Source organism: Balaenoptera ricei, chromosome 5 (genome assembly GCF_028023285.1).
Source record: "Balaenoptera ricei isolate mBalRic1 chromosome 5, mBalRic1.hap2, whole genome shotgun sequence".
NCBI classification, from domain to species: Eukaryota; Metazoa; Chordata; class Mammalia; order Artiodactyla; family Balaenopteridae; genus Balaenoptera; species Balaenoptera ricei.
Genome location: NC_082643.1, coordinates 28,681,173 through 28,705,882, shown reverse-complemented (window position 1 = coordinate 28,705,882; position 24,710 = coordinate 28,681,173). Strand labels below are relative to the sequence as shown.

The 24,710-nt window shown below is 36.9% G+C and overlaps 2 protein-coding genes across 7 annotated transcripts in view; one reads left to right on the top strand and one right to left on the bottom strand.

Annotated features, from left to right (window-relative positions):
• The window catches only part of ABCE1 (ATP binding cassette subfamily E member 1), a 35,145-nt gene extending 18,247 nt beyond the window's left edge, over nucleotides 1-16,898 (bottom strand). The window contains exons 1-9 of one of the 2 annotated variants that reach the window (XM_059922550.1): nucleotides 16,770-16,898; nucleotides 11,358-11,494; nucleotides 10,250-10,335; nucleotides 7,472-7,569; nucleotides 6,342-6,459; nucleotides 5,843-5,980; nucleotides 5,613-5,682; nucleotides 5,254-5,350; nucleotides 4,249-4,338 (exon numbers count right to left, since the gene is read on the bottom strand). In XM_059922550.1, the coding sequence (XP_059778533.1) occupies nucleotides 4,249-4,338; nucleotides 5,254-5,350; nucleotides 5,613-5,682; nucleotides 5,843-5,980; nucleotides 6,342-6,459; nucleotides 7,472-7,569; nucleotides 10,250-10,335; nucleotides 11,358-11,460 (800 nt within the window). In that variant the 5' untranslated portion in view covers nucleotides 11,461-11,494; nucleotides 16,770-16,898. The remainder of the gene's footprint in view (nucleotides 1-4,248; nucleotides 4,339-5,253; nucleotides 5,351-5,612; nucleotides 5,683-5,842; nucleotides 5,981-6,341; nucleotides 6,460-7,471; nucleotides 7,570-10,249; nucleotides 10,336-11,357; nucleotides 11,495-16,769) is intronic. The other variant, XM_059922552.1, reaches the window with a different exon arrangement.
• ANAPC10 (anaphase promoting complex subunit 10) overlaps nucleotides 16,260-24,710 on the top strand; it is a 104,760-nt gene continuing 96,309 nt past the window's right edge. For 2 of the 5 annotated variants that reach the window (XM_059922556.1, XM_059922555.1), the window contains exons 1-2: nucleotides 17,033-17,114; nucleotides 18,523-18,649. In XM_059922556.1, coding sequence (XP_059778539.1) covers nucleotides 18,535-18,649 — 115 coding nt within the window. In that variant the 5' untranslated portion in view covers nucleotides 17,033-17,114; nucleotides 18,523-18,534. Of the gene's footprint in view, nucleotides 16,367-17,023; nucleotides 17,119-18,522; nucleotides 18,650-24,710 lie in introns of those variants that run through there. The other 3 variants (XM_059922553.1, XM_059922557.1, XM_059922554.1) reach the window with 3 other exon arrangements.

Genomic DNA, 24,710 nt, shown 5'->3' with positions numbered 1-24,710 from the left:
TATTTTAAAATAAACTTTACAAAGCAGAAACAATTATAATAGATTTAAATCAGACCTATTCTAAACTGTTTATTATGCTCTTCAACTTATGCATTAAACCCTTCTACTTGTCCTGTCTCATGCTAGCTGTAGTAAGGAATGCATAGAGAATACAACAGAATCCTCAACCCAAGGACTTTCACTTTAGCTGTGGAGACAAGGAATAGATATGAAACAATACCAAAAAACACTACATTAGCAAAATGTTTTTACAGGTAATAAAAATCTAGTGACGGTAAGAAAGAAAATAGATTAGTGTGTGTACTGGAGCACTTTATGAACGGGATGGGCTATGACATGACTTTTCAAGTGGTAAGAAAAAAGTATTGCTAGTATAGAAACTATTAGGCAAATAATAGTCATAAAGCTTTTATGCAGCATCTTATTCCTATTCAACTTAGCTCAAGATGTTCAAAAAGCAATGTCCTACAGACACCTAAAATTCTAATTTATCAGCTTCCTGTACAAATAAAAACCAGCCATATTTTTATTGATGGAATCACTACTCCCATAAAAAAAACTCAATTTTATTTGCAATCATATATTGTTTAAATTGTCAAGCATGCCTAATTCATTCTTTTCTTTCTTTATCTAGATTCTAATTCAGGCTGTCATTTCTATCAATATTTTTATAGGCTTTTAACAAACCTCATTTTCTTCAGGTCCCCAGATGTGGCTCTCAGTTCCAAATGAAACACATACCATCTTCAGACTTTCTTTTAAGACCTTCCAAAACTTTAGCTACTATAGATCTTCCTCAATTTATAAGGTTACACCCTGATAAACCCATCGTAATTTGAAAATGCATTTAATATGCCTAATCTAACAAACATCATACTTAGCCTAGCCTACCTGAAATGTGCTCAGAACACTTGTATTAGCCTACAGTTGGGCAAAATCATGTAACATAGAGCCTATTTTATGATAAAGTGTTGAGTATCTCATGTAATGTACTGAAAGTGAAAAACAGAATGGTTCTAAGGGTACCAGCTGTTCACCCTCGTGCTCATGTGGCTGACTTGAAGCTGCGGCTTGCTGCCGTTGCCCAGCATCAGAAGACAATATCGTACTGCCTATCGCCAGACTGGGAAAACATCAAAATTCAAAATTTGAAGTACAGTTTCTACTGAATGTGTATTGCTTTCACAATACTGTAAAGTTGAAAAATTGGTCAACTGAACCACAGCATCTGTACTTCTTTTATTTCATTTATATATAGGACACACTGAAAAATGGCTCTTTCCTTGTTTCCTGAATAATCTACCCTTCCATCCCTGTGTGTCTAAGGGTGGTCTATCATCTCAATGGTCTAAAATCCTACCTAAAATCCTCACCTGCTGAAATTCTACATAACCCTTTCATGGTTCACCTCCAATTCTACCTCCAGTAGGAACACCCTTCTTAATATGCAAATAAGTTTTTGAGCATCAATAAAAATGGCAAATCACCCAAGTGGGCCAATACTTATCCTGCCTTGGTATCTTTATTGGCAGTGTTCCATTATTTGGAATAATTCTCTGCTTTTTTACCATTAAAATCTTCAAGGCCCAGTATAAGGCAGCATAGTTATTATCTAGTGGCTTTTAATGTGCTTTGAAAAGAAGAAAAAAATAAGTCACACCTCCTGCCTTCCCTACTTTCAAATGGAGCTTATGCAGAAGTCCAAAATGTTAAAAAAGATTTAGGGGAGCCACTCTATTTTCTGAGGGTTTGGGAAGAAACAATAATCTGCATCATGAGAAATCTATGCTATGAAAATTTACACCCTACACTTAATTTTGGGTTATCTGTTGGTTTTTAACCTTCCTCTCGCATTACTGTTCCCCTCTCTAATCCATCCTCTATTTCTTGTTGTTTATCAGAGGATATGAGCTTCAAAATCTTTTTACAGCATTAAAGACTAAATGTATGCCTTGATATGTTGCAGAATTTCAGGATGCAGATATACTTCCTGTAACTTTTTATTATCAGTCTATTACTACAAAGAGATTATTTTGACCCTATACCTATAAAAATGAGACCCAGCACATCTGAGAAAATGTCTAACAATCACTTTCTTCGCTTTGTCAATCTAACCTGTTTTGGCATGTTATCCCTTTTACAACTATGGTTACTGCCCTCTCATAATATAGAATGCAGTGATTTGGCTGAATATTGAAATACATGGCACCTGGTTGTAAATTATTATCCTTTTAGCTTTTTTATTACAGTTAAAGCATTATGTAGTATTAAAAAAAATATGTGTAAATGTAGATATCTATGATATTCATTTCAGTAAAACAAAGGAATATAAAAATGTTTTATAAAAAGGTATTAGGGTTGAGAACTACTGACTTGACTGCATGTGTATTCTTTAATTTACCTTATCCTGAAGTCCCTGAATATTGGGACATTTTATACTCTTACTTTCCCCAAAGAGGCTATCATAATGCCCTGGTCTATGTATGAAGTGAAAATTATGGCTACAGTTTGGCTCAACTAAGACTGTCTCTTTACCACTGATATTCCAAGTTTTACTTCAAGGTATGTACATGGATCATTTGCTCCTTGAATCTATGGAGTCAAGTTTTCCAATTCTGGAAAATACCCAGCCATGACCTTTTCATAGCTTTGTTTTTCAGACTCTTATTAAGATATATGTAAATCATCTTCTCATTCTATTCTCTCTTATCCCATTCTCCATGTCTCTGAACCTCCCTTCTGTATTTCAATCTCATTCTCTCTCTGCTGTATTCTGGTAACTTGCTCAGACCAACTTTTCAAGTTTCTCACGCTCTTTTCTGTTGTACCTAACCTGTCTAATCTGTCCAGTGAGTTTTCAATGTCATGACTATACTTTTAATTCCTAGATTTGTTTGGGTTTTTTAAACATTTACCTGTTGCTTTTTTGTAGTATCATATTCTTAGAGTTTTAAATCTTCATGTTTTAAATTATTTTAAATATTATTTTACAGTCTCTTTGGGAATGTCACTCGAAGTTCCTGAAGTCTAAATTCTGCTGTTTGTTGTGTCTACTGACTCATTTGTAGACAGTTTCCTCCTATCAATTATAACCCTGGGCTTAAAGCTCTTGAGCCTTGACCTGTAGAAATCCTGTGTGACCAGGGTTGCGGGCATCTGCTTCCAGAGTGGTTTTGTATTTGCTTCATCTAGGTGCCACAGAACTGAAGACTCCAGGGCCCTCTTGTTATACGACTCTCTTAACACGGCTGGCTCTTAGACGGCCCTGATTACATACATTTCAATTCCACACCCCTGTGAGCTGCCGGTCCCTAAAGAGATCCGAAGGGGAGCCAGCCCTCCATGTCCAAGAATCTCAGTGAGTGACAGGTGTATGTTTCCTTGACATCCTCCTGTGCTTCCTCTTTTGCTGAGAAAGCAGTCGTTTGAGAGTCCCGGCACTTTGTGTGATAATTCAATACAAGGCCTTGCTTCTTGCCCACAAGTGGTTGTTAAAGCTCAAGACTTACTACAGAGACAAGCAACGTCCCCTCAGGAAAGCCATCCTTGTTCTTCTCCTGTAATTTACAGTTCTCTCTTTGGTTTTTGATCCCTAGGGATTTCTCTTGCTCTCTTGTAAGATTAGCTATGAATTAAATCAGCTACTAAAGAGAGGAACAGAAAAAAGCCCTGGGTTCTTGCCATATCATAAATTTGAAACCTAGAAATAACTAGCTTTTCTGACCTTAAAACATCTTCATCTGCAAAATGGGAATACCACCTAGATTCTTACTTACAAGATTACTGAGGCACAAATTAGATAATGGATATAAAAACTCTGCAAACTACAAAAGCACCCTACAAATACAGGATGTTGTGATTACTTAACAGAAGTTTTTAAGAACTCCCTTGTGCTCAGTAAGACCTGGGAAACAAGAATTACTCTGTTCTAAATTGTGTGTATGAGTGACATATCCATTTGAGGATCTGGTAAAAGTTAAGGATCTGCTTCCCAGAAATCCATACATATATGCCAAAATTTGCATATCACTACAGAGTATTCTTAGGCTCCCTGGAAACAGGTATGGTAGTAAATGGATCTTGCATTAAGAATCTCTTTTCTAGATAGAGGAAGGTAAGTTCAAGCGATAGCTCCAATGACCAAGATGGAAAACACGCACATGTATGTGACATTGATGGTCCCAGTGTTTAAACTTTGTGAAACTCCTCAAACAAAACAGCACAGGCATATACCAAATCTGTACTTACCTATCTGGATTTATTAGAGATCGTATAGTAATAGCAGCCTTTAAACGCTGCTTGACATCTAGGTAACTAGAAGGTTCATCAAACATTAAACTATGAAAAAGAAAAGCAAACATAATTTGAAAGGCAAGTATGATAAAATTCTATCTTGCAGGTTATTTTAAAGCAATGAGATATAGTTTCTGATTTAACAACAACAAAAATCCCCTTATAATAATGAGGAGCCCACCCCATAATGGTAAAAATTTCTGTATTCTGTTCAGAAGTAGAAGAAAAGAAATTACGAAAGGCAGGACTGCATATCAAGTCTGGGGAGAGACTCCCAGATTAGGCTAACTTACAAACTGTTATCTCCTCATGAAAAATATTCTGATATATTCCAAAGTAATTCAGAGGGCTCTCTTAATTGGCTAAAGTCGGCTGCACTAAAGCAAACAGAGTTTTTGGAAAGGAGGGCTCTGCCCAGAATTACAGAATACTTTATGGAGAAAAACTAGCCTGCACTGGATGCCAGAGTAGAAGTATGGAAAAAGGTGAGAGCAAAAAATATCTGGGAGAAGAGAGGCATTAAAAGGTAGAAAGGAAACTCGCCTTTTTCACTTCCTTCTTCTCTCTCACATGACAAGCCACCCTGATTTAGGATAACCTAAAAGACCTGATTTTCCACTTGAGCTATGGAAAACCTTGCCGGCCTGGTAGGAGAGCTTTATCTTAAAAAAATGTCCTTCTTATGTATAAAAAGAGTTTACAAAGTAAACAGCTGACTTCAGATTAAAGAGCTCTAGAATCCGTAAGTTGTAAGGTACTTACCTAAATGAATTTTTTACCCCTGATGGAATAACAGGGAAATGGGCAATGGATGCACAACTGCTTCAACATCTGACCTCAAAGTTAGAATATCAGATACTCTTTCTATTAATTTCTCTCAAACCACTGCTCTATTAGCAGCATTATAAATAAAAACTCTAAAGTAAGGATAAGATTTACAAAAAGTATAAAGTAACCTACATATCAGCTTTCTGTATACAAACGACAGCACAGGCAAATCTCTGCAACTCTCCTCCTGAAAGATCTTCAACATTGCGTTCTTTTAGATGGGTTAAATCTACAAAGAACATAGAGGCATTGTGTTCAATGTTATTTTATTTTACCTCTTCAGGATAAAATGTATATTGCAAATCATTCTGCGTTTGAATATTTCTGTTGAAAATACGACAACTAAAAAAAAAAAAAAAAAAAAAAAAAAAAAGAAAATACGACAACTACTAGAGATTTTTCCATTTATTTCAGTAATCCATATAAAGATACCTATCTTTATGAGTTAAGTTCAGGGCCTATTAAAACACATACACAAAATAAACACTTACCGAGCTGCTGACATACAACTGCTTGTGACTTTGTTTCATCTTTCCGGTCCAAAATAGACCCCACTGTCCCCTGCCATAATATATCAGAAATAGTATTATTTTCCTTCAATACTAAAATTCCTTCACTATTAAAAACAGTCACAAAATAAAACAAGTTTACTTTGATTTATCTTTTATATGTCCACCAATATTTGTAATACCCACTAAATTCCTCCTAAAAAGCAACTAACCTTTGCAGCCTTGGGAATCTGGTCTACATACTGAGGTTTGATAATGGCTTTTAGGTCATCTTCAAGAATCTTGGTAAAGTAATTTTGCAATTCAGATCCACGGAAGTAAGTCAAAATTTCTTGCCAATCAGGTGGGTCCTAGAAATATATATATAATTATCTGAATTTAATAATATAATTGCAAAGAGGATGAATGTTATACAAAATAGAACACATATCCAAATAGAATACCTCTGCTTCTAAGATAATATTAGAGGTGGATTTAATTTCAAATCAAGAAACACCAACTCATAACAGTTTACGAAAGTTCAGAATTATCAATTAAGCAGCATAAACAGATTTTACCTAAAAAGGAGTTTCATTTATAGTTTCTCAGCATTAATTCCACAAATAATCTTGAAAGTAAGAACATTAAAAAATAAAATCACACATACTCTCTCCTTCATAGCCTCATAAAACTGAACCAAGACATTCATTTTTATAAGGTGGTAATACATACATCATATTTTCCAAGGTTTGGCTTTTGCTTTCCTGCTAAAATTTTTAAAGCAGTTGACTTTCCAATACCATTAGTTCCAACTAATCCCAAAACTTCACCCGGACGAGGAATAGGCAACCTGTCGTAAGTGTACAAAAATAATAAGACAACTCAGACTTATGTAGAAAAAGCGACGTAATACCAGAATGATGTATTTTAATGCACTTGCACTCCACACACATTCATTAATAAGCCAAAAGAGATATATGCCAGATATTATTGGCTATTAGGAAAAACAAAAACAGCAGCCAAGATTAACTTAAACTGTTGTTAGAAATGCATCCACAACTAATATTACTCCAAATTTTACTTATTCAACTTTCACTCAAAGTCTATTCTAAAGTAACAATTTTTCTTTACAATATAAGGCTCAGTTTTAATGTATAATAAAATGCTTTGGTAGAAAATTGCATAGCAGGTGCAACCTCACACTGTCTTTCTTTTTTTTGGCCTGTCATTTACTTACAAGGAGAGAAGTGCCACATCAACCAGAAATATTCCACTTCATTCTCCCTGCTGCAGTAGGCCCCTTAAAGCTGGCAGGTTGAGAAATACCTTTTTATTCGTTAAATCTAGACTCCTAGATTCAAAATATTAGTGTTCAGCAGATTAAAAACCTCAAAGAATGCCTGTTATTAACAATATATGTCGAAGTCCAGAGTAATATTCTCTGTAGATTATGAGATTAATAGATAAATAAAATCAAGATGAGTTCCCTTAAAAGTAATTTTGGGGATAAGGATATTATTAACAATAGTGATTCTCACCCCCAGTTGTATATTAGAATCACTGGGAGCCTTTTCAACTTACTAAGGTCCAGACTGTACATCCAGAGATAAGATGTAATTCAACTGGGCTGAAATTACCTGGGCATTAGTAGTTTTAAAAAGACCCTCAGGTAATTTTAATGTTAGCTAGAATGAACCACTGACATATACAATATGATTCTGCATGATGTTATAATACTGTATTTTGCTTTAGTGGATGCAAAAGTTAATACCACTTTTTTCCCATTTTTGTTATTTTTCTGAAAATTCCAAATGGATTTACTCTTGACTGAAGCAAAGAAGAATGTTGACTTAGAAATATACCTGTGAAGCTTGAAGGCGTTGGCACAATATCGGTGTGTTGTTTCTTTTTCCAAGTTGCTTGGTAAATTGACAATTGATAAGGCGCCAAAGGGGCACTTCTGTTATTTAAAGTAAATAATTAGTTTTCTGTTAATTTTTAGAAATATAGGCATGACTAAAATGAACAGATGAAGAAATTTTTATAATTTATCTTCCAAAAGTGGGAGTTTCACACAGACGTAAAGTACTGTTTCATTTCCTATCCTTTGCTTAAAAAAGTTAAGTTCCTTGAAGGCAAGAATCATATCTAATAATTCTGTACTCCCCCTCGTGACTGATATAATCCTGGACATTTAATGTGTTTAATACTTACTGAAAAACCTTACAGAACTTGAGGCTTTTGTATGAGAAGGTTAAGAGCAAGATAAAACACGGTTATTGAGCATACAGTTCCATATTCAGTCAATGAGAAATGCCTTCCCTTTATCTCCTTCTTCCTGTCTCTGTATGCTTCCTTTTCTACCTTGTAAAAGTCCTTTAAGGTCATGGATTGTACCTTTCTTGGTCTATTTATGTCCCAACAACAGCTAGCATAGTATTTGCACAGAGCAAGGACTAACGTCTTTCCATTGTGATTTGTAACCATCCCATACGAAAAAGATACTTCACATTCCAATTGAGTAAACTCACATTAGGAAAAAAAAAAAAAACCTCATAGAAAAACTTATTCAAATAATAAGTAACTATCAATCAGATAAATGCCCAAGGAACAAGAATGGCAAGAATTGGAAGGTGATTTAAGAGTGGTAACATGGCTAGAAAAATTTCTCAGAAGTACAGACAACTATAAAGGTACAACCAAAGAGTATATATAACCTCAGATTAGAAATCTGTTTGGCAGAACTGTTCAATGAGCTCAGAGGACTAATTCAAAAGTCTCTGTATATAAAGATTTCAGGGAATTCCCATTTTCTAAGTTATAAGAACATAGAGGTTTAAAAAACAAAACTCTTGTTTGTTTTCTAGCAAAATAATCACCAACCTCTAACAAAAATTATTAATTCTTTACACGAGACTTTTTTTGCAAATGGAATTACCTCCATTTACAGAATCCTCTATTACTCCATCAATGTACATAAAATGCTTATAGGCTGCAGGTAATTTAAACTTCTCTTAATCTACAAAGAAAAGAATAGCCACATCGCTCATATATGTGGTGCATTACAAGTATCTTAGTGTTCAGGGGGTATACACTACCCGCCCCCCTCCCCACAAACAATTCATCGCATCAGTTTCTTTTCAGCCACTGAAGTGCATACCCCAAATTCTGGAATCTCATTTTTCTATACCAGTGAAGAAAGAAAATAAAATCGAATATATTGTTCAAAATAAGATTTCCACCACCCAAAACATTGGCAGGCAGATAATAAAAGATTAGTAAGGGGGCTTCCCTGGTGGTGCAGTGGTTAAGAATCTGCCTGCCAATGCAGGGGACACGGGTTCGAGCCCTGGTCTGGGAAGATCACACATGCCGCGGAGCGGCTGGGCCCGTGAGCCACAACTACTGAGCCTGCGCGTCTGGAGCCTGTGCTCCACAATGGGAGAGGCCGCGACAGTGAGAGGCCTGCGCACCGCGATGAAGAGTGGCCCCCGCTCGCCGCGACTAGAGAAAGCCCTCGCACAGGAACGAAGACCCAACACAGCCAAAAATAAATAAATAAATAAATTTATTAAAAAAAAAAAAAGATTAGTAAGTATTTGCTGGAAGAAATAACTCCTGCTTATATTTTCAAAACAAGAAAAAACGCTTTCAGGTACCAAGCTTGGTACTTCTGGATACTTAACTGAGGATTCAGAAACCAATGTAAAATACACAAGCCTTATTAGAAAAAATAACAGGTGGTATCCATATTTTGGGAAATCTTTCTAAAATATGTTATCTGTAAATAAAAATAACTAATTTAAGAACTTTATACACTGGCTCCTAAATATCTTTTATGAACTAAAGTTGGAAATTCATCATTCTTTAGTAAAACGCCCTATTCAAACCATTCAATGTAACAAAAACTGAGGTATTTTGAAAAATTACACTATTGGGATAAATCCAACAATAGAAGAATGCATAACGCAGCAAAAGCAGTACTTAAGGATTAAGTTAAATTAAAAAATTTTTTTGGCTGTGTCCATTTTTATTTAAAAGTGTGAATTTAAAATTAAACACAGGGACTTCCCTGGTGGCGCAGTGGTTAAGACTCTGTGCTCCCAACGCAGGAGGCCCGGGTTCGTTCCCTGGCCAGGGAACCGGACCCCACATGCATGTCGCAACTAAGAGTTTGCAAGCCACAACTAAGGAGCCCTCGAGCCGCAACTAAGACCTGGCACAGCCAAATAAATAAATTTAAAAAATAAAATTAAACACAGGCTTGAAAAAAATGTATGTAATATGACTCATATTTTTTGTATTTATATTTCAAAAAAGTTCTGGTAAAGACTTGGAGATTGTCCTTCTCATAAAAGGGTGAAAAAAATTAATTTTGGTTGGAAATGGCTTTACGAAGTTGCATACAGCAAAGATAACTTTTATTTTATTATTATTTTTTAAGGATAACTGTTAAGTGGGGTGGTTAATTAATTGAAAAAGCAATAATAATATTGATATAAGAACACGATTTTTCTGAATTTATATTCTTTATTCAGTGTTTTATATTTGGCTCTTTAAAAATAGTTATAATGTATTCAGAATTTTTAGATTTCATTTTTAGGTTACAAATCTGATCCAATAAATAAAATATCACTTACTTTAATACAAATACCACAACCAATACAAAGAGTTTCAGAAATCCATGCTATTTTGCTCTGGGAGACAACCTCTATGCATAATTTTCCTGGCAAAGGAAAAGACAGAATTAAGTCATTTCTCCTGATGTTCTAATTTTCTGAACACGGTTATTTGGGCAATTCTGGCTCCAAATTTTCATACAGAATCAAATTTTTAAAAACAAAGGCCACAGAAAGAAATACATTTGAGATAACGTCTTAAATCAGTGCTTTGTATAGATTACTGAACTTAACTACTTATATGAATACTCTTGTCAAGCAAGGCAGAGATGACTCTAATATGCTTACTTGTTTAATCTACTACGGGAAGAAAATATGCTAATAAAAATACGGCAGATCCTAAAACAGCTTTACTTTTAAGCTGACTGACCTGAATATATAATCCATAAAATATGCCTTGAAAATGGTAATGTACACCAGATAAGGGAATGAAATACGTTAGCTAAATCAGGGAAGCTCCCCAAAGGTTATGTGGATATCTAATACACAGACAAAATTAAACCTGGCATTAGGGATATTAATAATGGAATTTCTGAATAGCACGGTAGACTGTAACACATGACATCTAAATTTTCTTTTAAGATTTAGTAAGCGTATACCTCACTAGTATATTTAAAGTAAAAATTATTTAGTTTAGCCCTTAAAGACTACCAACAATTCATCAATTCTGAATGGTCATAAATTTATTTAATCTTGAAAATATAGCAAAACCTCATGAATAGTCATTCATATTAAGCTTTTTTTTTTTTTTAAGGAGAATACTATCAAATATCAATACAAACATCTTGGCAGTCCTTTCTTCATGACTTAAAGTAACCATAGGATTTTGTAGAACAGTAAGAATCTCAGTAATTTGAACTCTGGTTTGATTTTGTATTCAATGAACTTAAACAGGATCATTTAGTCACAAAGCATTAAAAGAAATTTAGAACAAAATCTGGTCTTATTTTTACATTTTAAAGAAACTAACGGGGGAGAAAAGTATATACTAAAGCCTAGAGAACCATGAAGACAGTGTATTTCTTTTAAAACCTTCTCTTATCCTTAAATGATCCACAGAACAGCTTACCCATTCGAACCACAGGGCAACACTTTTTGCACTCCTGCCGACACTTCTTAGGTTTACATTTGTCATGGTTGACAATAGCAATTCTTGTTAATTTATCCGCCATAATTCTAAGGAAGTAAGAATATCCAGTTCCTCTACTAAAGAAAAATTAACAAAATTATGGCATAGTCAATGCAATTAGTTAAGAGAAATAAGTCACAGGCATAAAAAGTTAGACAGGAGGAGGTAAGTTATCACTATATTCAGATATTAATACCTGGAACTAGTTAAAAAAAACTAGTAAAAGCAATAAAATAATTTGGTACGGTTGGAAAAACAAAATTTTACATATATTCCATTCATCAGAAGATTTATATAAAGAAGGAAAAAATACCACTTTCAACAGTCAGAAAAAAGAAAAGATCTAGGGATCAACTTAACAAGATATATATACACATGTGCGGAAACTTTCAAAATACCACTGAAAGACACAAAAGACCTGAACAAGTAGAATGACACGCTGTCTCAGTTTCCACAATAAAGCATAGTCAATATCAGAGATTTCAACCTTCCCTGAATTTATAATTTAATCCAATCTCAAGGAGGAAAAAAAAAAACTGAATCAGACAAATCAAATCTAAAGCTCTCATGCAAAAAGAAAAGTAGTAATAGCCAGGAAAATGGAAAAGAGCAAGGGGGAAGGGGGAACCTACACTTGACATATGAAAAAAATGATATAAAGCCTCAGTAATTGATGCTGATACCAGTGTATGAACACAAACCAATGAAACAGAATAGGAAGACTTGACATGAAAACATACATATGATAAAGGTGTTTACTTCCTCCCTCAAACTAAGCATCACTTCATGGCTTAGCCAACTGACAACAATGCACTACTGATGGAAATGGCAAATAATTATTAAGGGTGTAACCATCATGTTGGTCAACTGGAAAAAGTAAAAACTGCTTTACCTGGGAATTTACAATATGGCCATGATGAATTTTATGTTAACAGCACTGAAATGAAAAGGAGACCAAGTAACTATATGTATATACTCACTTTTGGAGCTTTTGAAAGTCTTGATATTTAACAGCACCATCAATTATGTAGTTGAAGTCAGTTAACTTAATCTTTTATAATATTGGGCTTAGTGATAGACATTAATTTTCTTAGAATGTGATTAAAGTAAGTAATTAGAAAAAGTGCCTTACTACTCCAGTTTATTACAATATGTAATGAAAGAACCTGAAGCCAAAAGATTATTGACCAACAAAGACATTCTGTTGGCTTTTTCTATCCATGACTGTGATCCTCTATCTAGATTTTTCTTGACAGACTGCTTCCTCATATAGAACTCTCCAGTCCTTCTCATACCCCCTCAATATCATTAGGCTTGGAGGGGAGGAAAAGATCTTGCTCCTCAGTACCGCTTCCAGACGTTTATCTCTCCCTTCTCACTAAAAACAGCCACTTTTGCCTCTTAGGTCATCCCCCCGCTTTAGTCATTTACCAACCATCAGATCACTCCCTCCCATTCTTTGAAATTTCAGCCCATAGCTAATGTCCACTCTAACAACTCTTGTCATAACTCTTGGTGATTTCAATATGTTCATAGATGATCCTTCTATTAACAGCCTGTCCTCTCAGTTCATTAACCTCTCTCCTCTAGTGAGCTTGTCTTTCACCCTACCTTAGCCATTCATTCCTTTGGTCAAATCCTTCACCTTGTCATTACAAATAACTGCATTTTTTCCATAACCTACCTTTCAAATACTCCATTCTCCCACCACCATTCCTCTCTTTTCAGTTCACCTCTCTCATACACAACAATCTAACAATCCTTTGAACTCCCCTATTCCTCAGACCTAACACCATCTCTCAATTCTACCACATTTCCACTGTCCTTCAGCCTTTTGTATCTTTGTATCTCTGTACCCACCTAAAATTCCGTCAGTCACTTACACCCTTATCTATAATCCTGGTTAAGCACAACTCTTCACCTGCACACATGCAGCAGAAAATGGGAAGAGAAAAAACAAAGCCATGCTGACTAGTATCATCGTAAGTGAAACTATGCCAACCAGCAACCATACTACATGTATTTCCATAGCTAAGTCCCTTTGCAAACTAAAAGATATCTGCTAAGGAGAATGTTCCAACAATTCTCTCTCCTGTCTTTCACATCATCAACTACTCTTTCCACCAGCTTATTCCCATCAGCATTCAAACACTACATTATCTGACCCCATTTTCCTCCATTGCTTCATTTCTCCTTCCTTTTATAGCGAGACTACGTAAGAGTTGCCTATAGTCAGTGTTTCAAATTTCTTTCTAGGTATTTTCTCTGGAATCCATTCCAGCCTTTAGTGCCCATCATTCTATCAAAACAGCTTGTCAGGTTATCACTGTTTTTCACATGGCTAAAGCAAATGGTTGTCAATCTTTGCTTCAGGGTCTTGGCACTTTCTGCTCCCTCTGACTATAATGCTATTTCCCCTAGTGAGTCACATGGCTCACTCCTTCAAGTCTTTAATGTTTATTCTCAGTGAGCCTTCTCTAGCTATATTACCAAAAAATATAAAACTCTCTTGTTTTATTCTTCTCCTTAGCTCTTTCTACTATATGACATAGTATATATTTCATATATATGTGCATATATGGTATATGTACACGTTTACTGTGTGGATGTATATATATGCATTTACATATTCTCTCTCTACACACACAGACAATATTTTTCCCTCTCCTAGCAGAATGTATTCCATCATGAGTGCAGGAATTTTTGTCTGTCTGTTTATCCCAGTGGCTGGACCAGTGCCTACCACATAGTAGGAGCTCAAACATTTCTGTTGAATGAAATGAGAAAATGAATTTAGACATAGTAAATCATTTTCCTGTAGGTTAAAACAACTTCAGGAGTCTTGCAAGTTACCAATATTTTACAGTGACAGTTATCCACTAAAGTATATTATTGAAAAAAAAAATCACCCAAAAGGTGACTAAAATTTTATGTAATAAACAGTTACGCTGATAGGTTCACTTTATCCCTTTATAACCTTTAGAAACTGGTCCAGGCAAGCCTCCTAAAGATTAGAATAAGAAGAAAATAAATGACTTTTGAACTGCTACAAAAAAGCTATCATTCTGTAAGTGACAACTCCCTAGAAACTGAAGATTCTTCAGTTAGCTATTAAAATAAAACCGGACACCATATTAATTATGGTGAATCAGCATGATGAATTCCCCTATAGGGGATAAATCTTCATTGATTTATCAATGAAACTGCTTACGTTAAAGTTTATTTCTGCCAAACTACTAAAATGTTTCACCTACTATTTCAAACCATTTAAAAAACCAAATGACTGTAAAAGGTGATTTTTATAAAATAAAAACCTCCCAGAGATGGTTAATAAGCTGATTTATATAAAAAAGTGATAAATTATAATGCATTTAAGAAAAATGAATACAGATTCTTTGTAGAACTGTTAATTAACAGTGTAAACACTATTATTAGTTAAATTTCTATGTTAGTTTCAAGAATTGAGAAGAAAGATCCCCTCCTTTTTTTTTCAATGAGAAAGACATAGCACATGAAAGCTTGGAGGGGAAGACTGTAGTAACTGACTCCTTGAAGATATTTCAAATCTGAAAACTGTGCTCAAAATAGGTACTCAAGGGACTTCCCTGCTGGCGCAGTGGTTAAGAATTCCCCTGCCAATGCAGGAGACACTGGTTCGATCTCTGGTGCAGGAAGATCCCACATGCTGCGGAGCAACTAAGCCGGCGAGCCACAACTACTGAGCCTGCGTGCCACAACTACTGAAGCCCACGCGCCTAGAGCCCGTGCTCCACAACAAGAGAAGCCACCGCAATGAGAAGCCCGCACACCACAACGAAGAGTAGCCCCTGCTCGCCGCAACTAGAGAAAGCCCGCACGCAGCAACGAAGACCCAACGCAGCCATAAATAAACAGATAAACAGATAGATAGATATAAAAACTTATTTAAAAAATAGGTACTCAGACAATGACCTTCACTGTCATTATTCCAGCTGAGAGGAAAAAAGGAAGTGAGATATGGAAACCATCTGCAGTCTAAGACCAAAATTATTTTAATACCCTGTGAAAACATTTGAAAGGTTGCTGTTAACGAATGATGCTTATGTCATGTGAGATATTCTAACCTATGCTATTGCAGGTCATTAATTTTATAAAACATATAAGTTGGGAGTGGTGCACAACTCTGGCTTCAGAGTCTTAAATTGAAGACAATTAAAAGGGACACTAAATTAATAACTGCTTTCTCCTTACCCCACCCCAGCAATTATATTAAATATTCTTCCTAAAAAATTTTTTTTATAGGGGAGAACAAGGCTTTTCACTAAAACAAGAACAACACTCTTTGGTTCAGATGCAGATAAGAGCCCTTGATTAACACTGACAAAGCATTATCGTCAAGCAAATGGTATAGAATGAATATTCTCAGTATCAGGGACAAAGGTACCGAGGACTGCAACACACATGCCACTGTCATAAATGCCTAGTAAGCAGTCCTGTGGAAGAGAAGGCGAAAAACCCTCAAGCAAAACAAAACACACTGTTCTGAAGGCTATTTCTCACTCTTAACGATTTTACCGTAAAAAATGAGAAAACGGGCTTGCGTAGTTTATGGGATGTGGGAATCGGCTTTAGCCGTCGTGCCTACAATGCACGAACCACTGAAGGGAAAATAAAGGGCCTTTCAGTAAAGACCTGATCTCAAGGAGTTTAAGATATGATAAAGGAGAAGACGGAGAAGTCACCAAGGGGGAAAGTGCTATAGAAGCGTACCCGAAATGTTAAAGGCGTTCACCTGGGAGACTATTTGAGCTAACCCTGGTTACAGGAGAGTACACGCTGCTGTGCGAACAGTGACGTCTGGCCATCATGTCTACAGACGGGGAGCGGACAAGCAGGATTCGACTTCATGGCGGCAAAGATAATTCACTCATTCCACAATCCCCAAACGGCGGAAGAAAAGGCTTCCACAGGTGCCAGGGGAAGAGTGGGGGTAGTAGGGGACGGACGCTCTACGTTCTGAAGGCGGCTGTAGGATTCAGCCCTAGGGCAGGAGCGGGGGAAAGGGGGGAGTGGAGGCTGGACCGCTGAGGGGATGGCAGCTAAGGCCATTTTCGTGTCCCCTGGCGGGGGTGGCGGGCCGCAGTGGCAGAGAGCCGAGTCAGCTGGAGGGAAGCGCGAGGCGTCCCCAGCTCTCGGCGGCGCCCGCGCTCCGGCGGTTCCAGCTGTCTCGCCCAAGCCGGCTGCCACGCGCCGCCGCCGTCTCCACCGCCGCCACCTGAGGCCTAACCAAAGGCTCTGGGAGAACGTCCCTACGGTGTGTAGACCGTGGCAGACTACAGCTAAAGGCCAAACCCTTCCAGGCTATTCACGTACCTGGAGAAACAGATTCCCCTTGCGGAGGGGAACGCAGAGGCCAAATCAGTTCTTGCTTTCACTTCTCGGCCACACAACGTGTTCCTACGGCCACCGGCCAAAATGGCGGTGCCCAGCTGCCGCCTCACGCATGCCACAGGGACGTAGTGCGCGTGCGCGACAGGGCGCGCTGGGCGGAGCCCCGGGGGGAGGTAGGGCGAGACGGCGGGGACTGACGTCATTGTGCTGCGACCCCAATTGACGTTGTTGGGGAAGCGAGGCGAGCCTGGGAAGCTGAGTGGGAGTGGCGCGGAACTTGCAGCGGTTCCTGAAAACCTGAGTGGCGGCAAGCCGGGTCTGCGAGCTGTAAGTGCGTGGGCTTTCCCCGAAGTGGAGAATGGTTCTAGCTTAAGCAGACGGGTTCTCTTCCCCAATGTCAATCTCCTTTTACGCTCTCGATTTCCTCAAAGCTGGTGGGTCAGGAATGGATCCTTAGCCGCTGCCTATTCTCGCACTTCGGGCAGAGGTGTCAAGCAGAACCCACAGAGTCTGGTCCAGACACTGCTCGTGGTGGCGTTCTCTCCTTGGCCTCAGCTCCTGAACGGTGTGCCCACGAACCCGTTCTTCTCCGAGTTCTGTGCTTTATCCACTTGGTGGCGTCCAGTACCAAGTTCGGCAGTTGAATTCTGCTCCAATAATAGAGATGGGCCATTGTTTTGGACAATTTGACATTTTTGGACATTTGGCATTGCGGCCACAGGTTTGATCGTCTCATCCCAGACCTTACTTAACTTGCAGGTGGCAAACACTTTACGATTGAAGCTATTCATTCATCCAGTAAATTGCTGATGGAGCGTTTAAACCTCAGGCCTTTCCGAAGTTTGCAGTCCAGTGTCTATTATTATTTAAAGAGTATCAAGTGCCTGTGTGGAGATTAGGGAACAACTGAGATCTGACAGGAGGTGTCAAGGAGATGGTATACAGACCTTTTGGCACAGGTTTATAACAGCATTTACGTATAACGATGTTCAGTAGCTCTAACTTTGCACTACCGAAGCAGTGTTACATGTTGTTCACAATCCACTATTTTTTTTTTTCACGTTTGGATATGCCTACCAAGATTAACAAAAGATGTGAAAGATGAAGTAAACTTGTGGTTTAGAATAGGCCAGTTATTCACTTCTAGACCTTAAAGGCATTTTTCTGACTTTATGTTCTATGGTAAGAGCACATATAAATGGAGCTTTTGACAACTAATGAGCAGATGTGATTTTTCTCTGCATCACTTAACGGATTATTTAAAACGTAGGCCAATATTTACATATTCCTGGAATAAGAGTATTTCAGTCTGACTTTTCTAGGGAAAAACTTCATTTGGATTGGAATTTTTGCTCATAGAGGTATACAACTGCATAGCATTATAGTATTATAGATCAAATCAACCCATTTGACAGGAAAGGAAATAAAGCCCAGACCTGCCGAAATCTAGGCTAGTTAAAGGCGAGGCTGAAGTTGACACCCTGATCCTGTGCCCTTTGACTACTATAGTCTGCTGCTTTGCACAACTTGTAAGTTATAATATGTTATATTTTAGAAACAAAAACTGAATTTCCAAGAGTTTTTAATTACAGTGATTATGTCAACTGCTTTTGAGAAATAGATGATTAATATCCAGGGTATATTAGTGATCGATTTGGCTATTTTTACTTTTACCTTTTGTAGAAAGATGCTCAGGTCTGGGTATAATGTGGATATTCTCTTTTTTTCTACATAGAATATTTTTAAAATGACCACACCAAACAAGACACCTCCTGGTGCTGACCCTAAGCAGTTGGAAAGGACTGGAACAGTACGGGAAATTGGGTCACAAGCTGTTTGGTCACTCTCATCTTGCAAACCAGGTAAAACAAAACAAAACAAAAATGCTGTTCATAATAACTGCTGAAAGTTTTCTTGTGCACTGGACTAACTTTAATATTCTTTCTGTTAAGATGCTTTATTTTAATTCTAAAATAAATCTAATTGGAGTTTCATTTGTTATATATCTTCTCAATTGCTTTACTAGTATCTGCTTCAGTTTAACTGCACATGTCATAAGGTCTCTCCCTCTTTCTTTTTTTTTTTTTTAAATATTTACTTAGGTTGTGCCGGGTCTTAGTTGCAGTACAGTGATCTTTGCTGTGGCACTCAGGATCTTTAGTTGTGGCATGCAGACTTAGTTGCAGTATGCAGACTCTTAGTTACAGCATGCATGTAGCATCTAGTTCCCTGACCAGGGATCGAACCTGGGCCCCCTGCATTGGGACCGTGGAGTCTTACCCACTGAACCACCAGGGAAGTCCCTCATAAATTCTCTTTTTACCCTTTCTCTGGTATCATTCAGTTATTTGGTTAGCATTTTTTTTTTCTGCTACTTCTCTGGACAGGATAAGTGGTTGATACATTTTTTGAGTGATTACATATCCCCAAATAACTTTATTTTACTCTTGGTTGGGATAGAATTCTTGGGTGGCAGTCCTTTTCTCTCAAAAATTTGTGGATCCTGTTTTACCATTTTCTTTTTTGTCATGTTGCAACTAAGGAGGCTATGGCTGTCTCTCTTAACTTTCTAACTTGTTCTTCCTTTCTGGCAGCATTTAAGCTTTTTCTGTTTATTCCTAGACTTCAGGACTTTTGCCAGGATGTGCCAGGATACATGTGTATCTTTTCTCATCTGTCTAACCTATAATTTGATGGGTATTTTCAATCTGTAGAATCAAGCTCAGAGAAAGTTTTTTAGCCTGAGGAACGTTAATGATAATGTTATTGATTTGGTAGTCACTTTTCCCTCAGAAACTTCTACTATTTACATGTTGTCTCCTGTAGTGTCTTCCCACTCAAGCCTCTTCTGTTTCCCCTTAAGATTCTTTTCTCTCTCTTTTTATGAGTAGCTGGGGATATACAGAAAAACTCACCCTTTTTGTGTTTATAGTTCTATGAATTTTTTTGTTTTTAGTTTTTAAAAATTAATTTATTTATTTATTTATTATTTTGGCCGCACTGCGTGGCATGTGGGATCTTAGTTTCCTGACCAGGGATCGAACCCAAGCCCCCTGCAGTGGAAGTACGGAGTCTTAACCACTGGACTGCCAGGGAAGTCCCATAGTTCTATGAATTTTAACAAGCACATCACAAATATAGAATATTTCTGTCATTCAAAGAAATTTCCTCATGTCCTTTTGTAGTCAGTCTTCTGCCCCCTCCTAAACCCCTGACAACCTCTGATCCATTTTGTGTCCCTTTGGTTTTGCCTTTTTCAGAATGCCATATAAACGTAATCATACTTTATGTAGCTCTTAGGGTCTCGCTTCTTTCACTTAGCATAATGCATTTGTGATTGTTCTATCAGGAGTTGGTTCCTTTTTTGCTGATTACTGTTCCACTGTACAGATGTGCCACAATTTGTCTACCTATTCACCAGTTAATGGACATTTAGGTTTATGGTAGCCAGCTTCCCAGATGGTCCCAGTGATCCTTGTTTCCTGGTATTCATGCCCTTCTGATGACCCCTCTCACACTGTGTCTGGGTTAGTCTCTGGGACGAGGAGAATATGGCAGAAATGACGGTATGTGACTTCTGAGACTACATCATAAAAGACATTGTGGCCCTGCCTTGCTCTTATTTGGATCACGCACTCTAGGGGAAGCCAGCTGCCATTTTGTGAGGAAACAAGGGGACCTGTGGAGAGGTTGGTGTGGCAAAGAAACAAGGCCTTCTGACAATAGCCAGTGGGGAACTGAGGCCTTTTGTCAACAGTCAAATGAGTAAGCGACCTTAGAATGGATTCTACAGCTCTAGTCAAGCTTTTAGTTAATTACTTCAGATAACTTGACTGCAAACTCATGAGAGTCCCAGAGCCAAACTGCCCAACCAAGCTGGTCCCAAATACCTATCCCATAGAAATTGTGAAGTAATGCATGTTTGGTGTTTTAAGGCGCTAAGTTAACTAAGATAAGGTTGCTTCCAATATTTGGTGATTATGGATGAAGCTGCTATAAACATTCATGTACTGGTTTTCTTGTGGACATATATTTTCATTTTTCTTGAGTAAATACTTACGAGTAGAATTGCTGGGTTCTATTGTTTTTATTTCTTCCTTTGCATTAGCTAAGACTTCCAACATGATGTTGCATAGGAGTGGCACAAAGGGATATCCTTGCCTTATTCCTGATCATAGTGGGAAAACTTCTATTTTCTCGCTATTATATATGACGTTAGCTGTTGTTTTTTTGTAGATAATATAAAGTTGAAGAAGTTCCCTTATATTTCTAGTTTGCTAATAGATTTTGTCTTGAATGGATGTTGGATTTGTCAAATGTTTTCTCAACATCTAATGACATGATCATGTGGTTTTTCTCCTTTAGCCTGTTGTTTGTTTTGATGGATTACGTTAGTTAATTTTAGAATGTTGAACCAGCTGTGCATACCTGCAATAAATTCCAATTGATTGTGGTAAATAATCCTTTTTATACATGGATTCAATTTGCTAATATTTTCTTGACAATTTTTGCATCTGTGTTCATGAGAGATATTGTTCTTTAATTTACCTTTCTTGTGGTGTCTTTGTCTGATTTTGTTAATAGGGTAATGCTGCCCTTATAGAGTCAGTTAGAAAGTATTCCCTCTGATTCTGTTTTCTGGAAGAGATTATGCAGACTAGGTATTATTTCTTCCTTGAAAGTTTGACATAAGTCACCAGTGAAACCATCTAGGCCTGGTGATTGCTTTTGGAAGGGTATTAATTTTTTATTCAATTTTTGTAATAGATATAGGCTTATTCAGATTATCTGTTTCTCCTTGTGTGAGTTTTGGTAGATTGTCTTTCAAGGAATTGGTCCATTTTATTTATCAAATTTGTGGGCATGAAGTCTATAATACTCCTTTATTACCCTTTTTATTGTCCATGGGATCAGTAGTGATGGCCCCTCTTTCATTTTTTATATTAGTAATTTGTGTCTTCTTTCTTTTTTTCTTGTTTAGCCTGGTTAGAGGTTTATTGATTTTATTGACCTTTTCAAAGAAACAGCTTGTGGTATTGGTAATTTTTCTCTATTAATTTGCTGTTTTTAGTTTCATTGATTTCTTCTCTGATTTTTATTATTTCTTTCTTCTGCTTATTTTGGATTTAATTTGCTCTTCTTTTTCTGGTTTTCTAAGGTGAATGCTTAGATTATTGACTTTAGAGCTTTCTTCTTTTCTAATACATATATAGTTCATGCTATAAATGCTGTAAATTTCAGAAAGCAGTGCTTTCTGTTAATGATTTCTAGTTTAATTCTGCTGTGGTCTGGGAGCACACTTTGTGTGATTTCTATTCTTTTAAATGTTTTTATTGTGTTTTATAGCCCAAAATGTGGTCCATTTTCGTTAATGTTGCATGTGAACTTAAGAAGAATTGTGTATTCTGCTGTCATTGAATGAGGTAATCTATAAATATCAGTTTGGTCTAGCTGATTGACTGTGCTATTCAGTTCAACCATATACTTGCTGATTTTCTGCCTGATGGGTAAAGGTTAAGATTCAGAGGCTGAAATTTCTTTAGTGTCTTTGTTTATGTCTCCCTTGTTATCTTTGGATTTCCCTAGAGACTCCTTAAATGGCATCTAAACTTGCAGTTATTTGAATTTAACCTCCTGATATTATGTTGGAGCCCTGTTGATATGGTGGTAAGTTATGGGGGGAATGGAAGTGTTCTATAATCCTTTGATTAGATCTCAGTCTTTTAGTGGGCCTGTGTTCATGGCTGTGACCTTTACAAGCACTTCTCACCTTTTCTTTCCCCACTTAGATGAGACAGGAAGGCTAGAGGGAGATGGAGTTGGGTATTTTCCCTCCCCCATGTCCAGCTCTGGTAAAACCCATGTTGCTTAGGTTCTGCTAAAACAGTTTTCCTTTAAGTCAGGCGTTTGTTAAAGGGGAAGAAAATGCTTTTGGTGTATTTCACAAAGATTACTTTCCCCCTCCATCTGCAGAAAGCACTGGAGAATTTTCTCTGATCTTTACCCTGAAGAGAACCTGGTGGGGCTCCTAGAGGTAAAATTCATGAAAATGTGGAGTCCTCTCTATGGCTGGGCTTCCAGGAGCTTTTAATCTCTCAAGCTAGTCTGTACTCAGTCTCTAGCAATTAGTGAATTAACAATTACTCAATTACTCTTTAAGTTTTCCTACCAGTTGCTAACTCTAGTGGTGGTTTCTGCTCCTGGTAAGATGTGATTCTCTGTTTTCTGTTCTCTTCAGTTTTTTGGGTGGTGGTTTGCCCTGTGACCTCTTTGGGACCTAAGAAAAATTATTGGTTTTCAGTTAGTGCAGCTTTTTTGCTGTTGTTGTGAGGATGAGAGTGACATTGTCCAAGCTCTTTACATGTCAGATAGGAAACTAGAAGTTCTTCCTTTTACTTTTAAACTGTATATATCTTTTTATTTGAAGTGGATTTCTTATAGATAGCATATTATTGGGTCTTGCTTTTTAAAATCCAGTCTGACATTCTTTATCTTATAATTCGGAGTGTTTAGACCATTTACACCTAATGTACCTACTGATGTAATTAGATTTAAAACTACCACCTTGGAATTTGGGGGTTTTTGTCCATTTATTCCCGCTTTTTTTAACCTGATTTTGGATAAATTCAGTATTTTTTATGATTCTGTTTTATCTCCACTATTGACTCATTAGTTATACATCCTTTTTGAAATTTTTGAGGGATTGCCCTAAGGATTACACTGTACATCTTTAATTGTCACAGTTTTACCTTCAAGTAATATTATACTACTGTAGATATGGTATACAAATCCTTCAGTATACTTCCAATTTATGCCCATGCTTTATGCCATTTTTGTTATGTATTTTATTTTTGCATATTTTAAACCCCCAGAATATATTGTTGCTATTTTTGTTTTAAAAGGTCAATTATATTTTGGAGTGATTAAAAAACAAACTTTATGCTTACTTTAACTTTTTCAATTTTGGGAACTTTTTATTTCTTTGAATAGATCCAGGCTTCTGTCTGGTATCATATTCCTCCTGCCTGAAGAACTTTCTTTACATTTTTTGTATTTCAGGTCTGCTAGCACTGTTTGGTTGAAAAAATTTTCATTTTGCTTTTATTACCGTGATATATTTTCCCTGCATGAAATTCTAGGTTAGCAGGTTTCTCCTTTTACTACTGTAAAAGTGTCATTCTGTATCTTCTGGCTTGCATAGTTTCTGAAGAAAATTCTGCTGTAGTTAATGTGGCTTTTTTCCTGGCTGCCTTTAAGATTTTATCGTTAATTTTCAGCAATATAAACATTATGTGTCCACGTGTATGCGTGTGTGTGTGTTTAATCCTGCTTGAGATCCACTGAGATTCTTGGATCTTCTGGTTTAATGTCTTGCATTACTTTATGAAAATTCGTGGCCATTATTTCTTCAAGTAATTCTTTTGCCCCATTCTCATCCTTCTGGGAATCCAGTTATACATATGCTAGACCATTTAATTTGCTAGACCATTTGGTATTTGTCCCCTTGCTTTTAGGGGCTCTATTTTTTTTTTCTTTTTTTTTCTCTTTGTGTTTTGCTTTGGGGTTTTTTAATTGGCCTAGCTTCAAGTCTACTACTTCTTTCTTTGGCTTTATTGAGTCCATCTGTCTAAGGAATCTTTCATCTCTGATATGGTGTTTGTTATTATGGCTTTTTCATTTGACTCTTAAAGGAGTTTTCTCCTATGTTGAAATTCCCTGTCTTTTCCTGCATTTCATCTACCTTTTCCCCTAGATTCTTTAACATATTAATCATAGCTATTTAAAGTCCCCATTTGTTAGTTTCAACATCTGGTTCATCTCTGAGTCTATTTCTAGTGATTGCTTTATCTTTTGATAATATTTGTTTCTCTTGCTTGTTTGTGCATCATAAATGTTTACAGAATGCCAAACATCACATATAGA